At 32.4% G+C, this 6947-nt stretch overlaps 1 protein-coding gene across 1 annotated transcript; it reads right to left on the reverse strand.

Annotated features, from left to right (window-relative positions):
• Positions 1 to 408: 408 nt before the first annotated feature.
• Positions 409 to 5217, reverse strand: LOC144845949 (DNA-directed RNA polymerases I, II, and III subunit RPABC1). Its single transcript, XM_078703475.1, has 8 exons — positions 5018 to 5217; positions 4589 to 4677; positions 4077 to 4196; positions 3551 to 3632; positions 2987 to 3067; positions 2693 to 2751; positions 1577 to 1655; positions 409 to 1491 (listed from the first exon to the last, which is right to left on the reverse strand). The coding sequence occupies exons 1-8, from the start codon at positions 5072 to 5074 to the stop codon at positions 1426 to 1428; spliced, it is 633 nt and encodes a 210-aa protein (XP_078559601.1). The 5' UTR covers positions 5075 to 5217; the 3' UTR covers positions 409 to 1425.
• Positions 5218 to 6947: the final 1730 nt, after the last annotated feature.

Consider the following 6947-nt stretch of genomic DNA (forward strand, 5'->3'; position numbering starts at 1 on the left):
TAGTTCGAACAATATTAAGCCGGGATAAATAAACTTCAAAGTGAATCTATGTGTAAGAATGTGTAAAGAAATTTGATGAAGAACCAAAAGTAGGCCTACCTGGGTAACGATATCAAGGTTGGTTTATAACCTAGCATCTCAGTCTCATTTATTTCTATTCTGTATACTTTATACGGTGCATCGAAGCACGTCGTCGCAGAATATATACTTATTGTATATTGATGCAGCTTGCATTTCTTATTGATTATTCAACTTATTAGTCATTGAGATGTACTATTGGCTGGTTTATGAAGGTAATTGCATGAAATCAAGGACACACGCAATCCATTGATGTGCATTGAATACGAAACACACAACAAATACAACTTGCGGTAAAACACACGCGTAAATAACGAACTATAAAGTATAAAAATAAGTAAGAGTAATTTTTTATTTAATGTTATTTCTGAAGCTAATCAAACAAGTGATGTACAAATACGGCTCTAATTCTATCACGTAGGTCTATATACTTGGTTACCACTAAAGCCACAAGGCAAGTACGTAAGCGCAACGTCGCTTGTCATTGGTCAACTCGCTTGTGTTTTGTCCACGTGTCATTGCATTGCGTCTCTAGTGAGAACGTTAATTTACCTTCTTATTCCTACATTATACACAAAAAAAGATCTAAAACTCTGTCTACACTATCAAACTTTATGTGACAAAAAAGTGTGATGTGCCCAAATATGGTAGTGATATGACATCATCATGTCCATATATGGGTACATCACATTTTGTTGTCACATAAAGTTTGATAGTGTAGATAGAGTTTTACATTGGTCGTTTTTATAAGGAACTTCATAACACAATTGAATTCAGGATAAAAAAAAACATGTTCCCATCAATGATTATTATTGCAACAATGTACCAACACACTTTTTTTTTCCACAAAAAGGGACAAAAATTGTAATAAGCAAGGCAGCTAAGCATCATTTTTCGCTCGGTTGAAAAGGTCACTTCAGAAAATGTATAGACTTCAATTATCCCAATTACACTGTAACAAGTATAGATACATCTAGCAATGAATCTCATCTCGATGTACTGATCTGTGTACTATCAGTCTGGACATCTGAATATATTATGTCCTCTTGTATGTTTATCACACAGTCTATACCAAAATAACAAATCACTTTTTCGTAGAGTAAATGTACTTTATATATAGTAAAAACTAGTTATAGAAAATGAAGACTTCTCAGAATTGAAGAAATAAACAATTCAAATAAATCCGAGAGACATTAGTTACTCAGAGCTTTATGCTCAGTGACCTTTCCAGTTACTCAGAGCATTGTGATAGGTCACTGCTATCTCAGTAAATTCTACAGTGACCTTTACAGTACAATCTTTTCCAAACTTCTGCAAATCTCTCAGTTTGTGTACATTAATCTTGATTCATTGTACCAGTCTGTAAGAGATATAGCGGCCAGCCGTCTCACTTGGTCGAATGATCTTCACAACCTGCAACAAATTATTAAAATATTAATGTTTGCTACTAATGTAACCTACCATAATATTAAGAAACACAAAATGTAAGAAATAATACCTGTCCTCTCTTGAGACCAAAGTATCTTGCAACTGGGTCGCCCACTTGTATTCTTGGTAATTGATGTTCCTTTAATTTACTATGGTACATTCATTAAGGTTGTAACATGAATGACATTCTACAGCAGGATTGTATGTTTTAAACCCATGTGTGTGTGAGGTATATGTAGTAGCATTGCAGAGGTCCCAATTTGGAAATGTGAAATTTATGAAAGCATAGTCAAACAGGAGAGGGTGCTATCAAATTGAAAAATATATCAAACTATAGAGGGCACTATTAAAAACAGCCTTAAGCTCTGTCCACACTATGAAATTTTATGTGACAAAAAAATGTGATGTGCCCATATTTGTCCATAATTTTCACTTTACTTTGCCTAAAAATGATGATGCTCTAACTTGCAGCATTACAAAAATGAGTAGGTTTATCGGATTAACGCAGTTATGCGGGCAACCAACTAACTAAATTAATATAGGCCACACACTTTGTATGCAAGGATATTTTATATTGAAGCTCATAGCAATGTCCAATATCATAATAATAGCAACAATTCTTTGTCATATTTACTGCTATAGACCATAACAACCAAAACCATTCATCATTGTATAGAAGGATGGATTATTACCAAAGATTGTATAGCACCACTACGCGGCACAATATAGATAACTATTGCCAAGCTCCTATCTTATAATACTACGCACCCTATAAATCCATGGACGCCATTCGGGCGGACAAAATACCAAAGGTTATGGTGCCTTCTATTTTGATTTAAAATGTAAATGGTTTAAATATTGCGGTCCGCCTCAAAGTATCTGTGGTTAACCATCTTGAGGATTGATTCATGGAAAAGGGAAGAAATTATGTAAACAAAGTAAAATAAAATCTGATCTGGACACTTTCCGATTCATTCTGTACGTTTACATTGACATGCTTGGTTAGACAACTTTGTTCTTTGACCAAAACATCGTACAATATTGCCTTGACAACGACTTATTCCGGTTCAAATTTGTCCGCCAGAATGGCATCCATGGATTACAAGCGTCTCACGCAGTTGCGCCTCATAGTGGCGCTATACAATCTTTGTTATTACTATTGTTAGCTAAAATAATCAAAGGATACTATCTAGCCAACAGCTCAGCTTTCTCCTCAGATGTCATGACAACATGCTCAGGCACAAACTAGAATAAAAGGAAATTTTTAGTTTAGCCTACTTTTTTCATGTTTATATCATACATGCCAACACTCTCGTTTTTGCCGGGAGACTCACATATTTTAGAACATAGTATATATTTTCAATATTAAACCAATTCGGACTAGACACATTAAACTTGTTGCACTACAGTAGATTGTATAAAATAAAAATATTGAGGTGGGAATTGGCATCTGTTATTTAAAATCATTTGTTCCACTTACTTCATGTTCAGTAATGTTGATTAGAAGTTCAGGTTCCAAAAATTGTTCTAGAATGTATTTAGGAGCCATGTCACCTAAAGACTAAATGAAAGGAACATATGCTAGATTATAACAAAACCATTATCAATATCAGTAAACAATTACAAGTGTGTCTATCATTCATTGCCTTCTGAAAAACAAGTTGTGGTGAGCAAAGCAGGCTGTAGCTAGAATGTTTAACATGGACACAAATCAACCTGAGATAGGCTAAGTACTATTATCTATTTATCATCATTTCTGCTGCTGGTATTTAGTTTGAAAATAGCTCCCTCTCATATATATTATTAGTTTAAAAACCAAATACTACGGGTATTGCAGGCTCAAATCAGTTCATTTCTTTATATTGCAAACAGTTTTTCAAAGGATTTTACAAAACCAGACTACAGTAAGAATATTGCATACTTTCATGCAAAAAAATTTGTGGGTGTTGGTCCTACCATGGAGGTACAGTATACCTCCATGGTTCTACAGTACTAATAACTCGCATGCTCTAAGGTACAAACATGAAGTAAAATACTATTTTACCTGTTTTGCGGATGGTGTCATACCCATCTGAACCACTATGATTGCCCGGCTAATGTTCTCTTCCTGCATTCTCTTGCAGTACCTAAATAAATAATAAATAAAAATGAATTAAAGAAGGTTTTAGTAAAATGTTTAGCTGCAATAAAACTGTAAAACTTTGAATTCAATTAATATTGTTGTAAATACCATTTCATTCCGTTGACAATCCCTAAAGCTCTGTCTACACCATCAAATTATTTTGACAAAAAAAACTGATATGTTCCCAAACATGGTAGTGATATGACATCATCATGTCCATATTTGAGCACATCACATTTTATTGCGTTGACAATCCCGAAGAAGAGGATTCTAACACTACAGCATATTCACACATAAAAAGTAAAAGTATGTGATCTCTACTACTAGTTCAACTGGACTTCAAGGTTTGGCTTTTTTACATTGAATCTATACAGCTAATGAGAAGAAAATCTTCACACAAAAAAATGTTATACTTTATGACACAATATTTTATGTGTAAAATACATACAATTTAATTGTTTTGATTCCAACTTTTGGCTCATCTGGAAAAAAGACAAACATCTGGTCTGTGGGGTCATCGTTATGGGCAACAAGTATGGTGAGGTCTTGTCTTCGTGGCCGTTCTTCACTGTTGCAAAATAATATTACAAACAAGAATAATTCTCTGGCTTTTTCTAAGCTTCTATTACACAATTTTGATATGTATTACTGTATTTCGAAACCCAATTGTTAGGGTAAGTCAGAGCTATATAATATATATAAATAATATAGTATTCCACACTAAAGACTAATTATTGTTACATATTTATTTATTATTATTGATTTCTGAATGTCGACCAAGATTACTCTTTCTCTCCAAATATTACAATTAGCTGAATTTTTTAACAGCTTGTAATGTACAGTATTCTCAAGTGACCACCCTGTGTACATTAAAGAGGTTACAATTGTGTATTGTAATGTATGTCTCAAGTGACTACCCTGTGTACATTATTAAAGAGGTTACGTTGCTTTACTCTCTACCTTGGTTTGTCACCAAACTGTGTTTTAAAATCATCTAGAGTTTGATCCAATTCATCCTGGGTTACCAAATACCCCCTGTCATGACAAAGCTGCAAAAAAGTATTATTAAAATATTATATAAATAAAATAATAAATATCCAAATAAATAAATTATTATTAAAATAGGCTAATATTGAATAACAATATAGCCTAATAAATAGGCCTCTAGTAATAGCTACTAACTAAATGCCTTATAAAGTGCCTGAGGCCTGGTCTACTAAAACATAATATTAATTATGTTGGATAGGCATAGCCTAGAGACCAGCCAGGCTTCCCATTTAACTTTAATTTAGCTAGACCTCTAGGCTCTAGCTACTGTATGTAGGCCTCTAGGCCTAGGCCTAACTAATAAAAAGGTGTTTAATGAATGTGTTAACGAATTATTTTTACCTGCATGATTGTTTTCCGAATACGCCATAATTTCCAGGTTTCCGATTCATCATCCATTGTCTAATTATTCAATTACAATGCTTATTAATTGAAGTTATGTTGACACTGTTTTAGGCCAAATGATTGGCCTCTCGATACAATGACGATCTCTCAACCTCCCAAAGGCGGTTTTTTGTGGCGGTACAGTTGGACTCGACTCGCATAGTCGATTGATCCTAATCCACGCTGTTTTGATATCTGAAACCAATGAAGCGTAACACTAGCTTAAATAGCGCCACCAAAAAAAAATACTCTTTTTTTTTTTTTACAAAATGTTTAACCCGATTTTAAACTGAAGAAAGTTAATTATTGCATAAATACTGGCAACAGCAAATTCTTTACCACCACCATTTTCGTCCTCTAAACATAGGCCTACTTTTTTGACCAATGAACATTTGATGGTCTTCGTTTACAATTGGTGGAAGGCACCCATATTCATGTTCCTTGATATTTTTCCTGGAGAGATAAAATGCAATCTTTGATCCCATACGCATTTAAAAGTTTTGGTAAATTATACATTTTATTGATATTTTGATTTCAAACAACCTTTTTGTACAAAACAAAACTGCAACGAATTTTAAAGAGTGCATAGACATTGGGTTTATTTATTCTCATCATTGTTTACAATATGCTTTTGTACTGAAAAAAAATTTGGTCCTCATATAGGCCTGTTTACAATAGGAAATTCACCATTATAACTGTACATTTTGAAAAACAAGGTCATCGTACAGTACATACCATTACAAATCTGAAATTATTATTTATCAAAATATATATAAACAAATAAAACCTTGTAGAAAACATATATCAAAATAAAGAATTTTTTTAAACCATAATACAACAATTTAAATCTAACAAACTAGCTTTAAAATAATTGGTACAATATTTGATCTTATGGCATTATTACTGCAGTTTACACTATCTAACTCATTAGATGACATATGACACAAATCATAGAATTTACTATTTGAGCCTATAATATTCAAATAATAAAAAGACTGTAATATTCATCTTGGCCTATAGATTGGTTTTTTAAAATGTCATTAATTAAAAAAACCTGCATTTGCAATCAAATGAAAATTATCATTAAGACACATAATTAGTAATCTGTCACTTTTTCATTATTTGTCAATGCAAAACTATGAAATATCTATTAAGTCTTTATCGCTTGATATCCTTAACTAAATCCCAATGACTATACGCCAATGATAAACAGGTAGAATATATACAGAAATTAAAAGCATTTTCTACATTTAATACCCAACATTAAAAAATAAAATCACCAATAACATAAATTTTCTCTTTTTTTGCATTTACTCAAGAACTACCATAACAAATTTGAAAGAAAAAAAAATCATTTCCCAGGTATCACACCATTTTACGTGCACACAACGCAAATGTATAAATGACAAAATGTAGAAACATTGCTCTGGTGCACAGCAGTAGCTTGCATTGTAAAATGGGAATACACACTAAAATAATAATAATATATATATTGCTAATAAAATACAGTAAACAAGCAAATTATTAATGACGATGATGTGAATTGTATAAAAATAGATTTAGAAATAGCAAATTATACATATAAAAGCTTAAAATACCACCAGTGAAAGGGAAAACTTCAACACAATATGGTAAGTTTTGTTTTTTTGTCAGGGCCTTTAATTAAACTAAAATCCAGTGACTTGGGGTGTTTTAAACATAATTAAACTAAAATCCAGTGACTTGAGGTGTTTTCAACATTCAATTTTAGTCATGTATATTGTCCAGTTGTGTTTAGGCTTGTTGGTATTCAGTTTTTGTTGTTGTAAATGAGGGGATGTTTGGGTACATATAGCATATTACTATACCCATTATCTAGAACAGGGCAAGTAATAATTTGCACATATAC

Source organism: Antedon bifida, chromosome 6 (assembly GCF_963402885.1).
Source record: "Antedon bifida chromosome 6, ecAntBifi1.1, whole genome shotgun sequence".
Classification (NCBI taxonomy): Eukaryota; Metazoa; Echinodermata; class Crinoidea; order Comatulida; family Antedonidae; genus Antedon; species Antedon bifida.

Bases quoted from the DNA above. Each gene is read 5' to 3' on its own strand.
- LOC144845949 (XM_078703475.1), bottom strand. From the start codon at position 5,074: ATGGATGATGAATCGGAAACCTGGAAATTATGGCGTATTCGGAAAACA. The intron at 3,633-4,076 runs GTATGTATTTTA...TTATTTATTTAG, and splicing joins GGAATCAAAACAATTAAATT to GTACTGCAAGAGAATGCAGG. The intron at 2,752-2,986 runs GTAAGTGGAACA...CTTTTATTCTAG, and splicing joins TCAACATTACTGAACATGAA to TTTGTGCCTGAGCATGTTGT.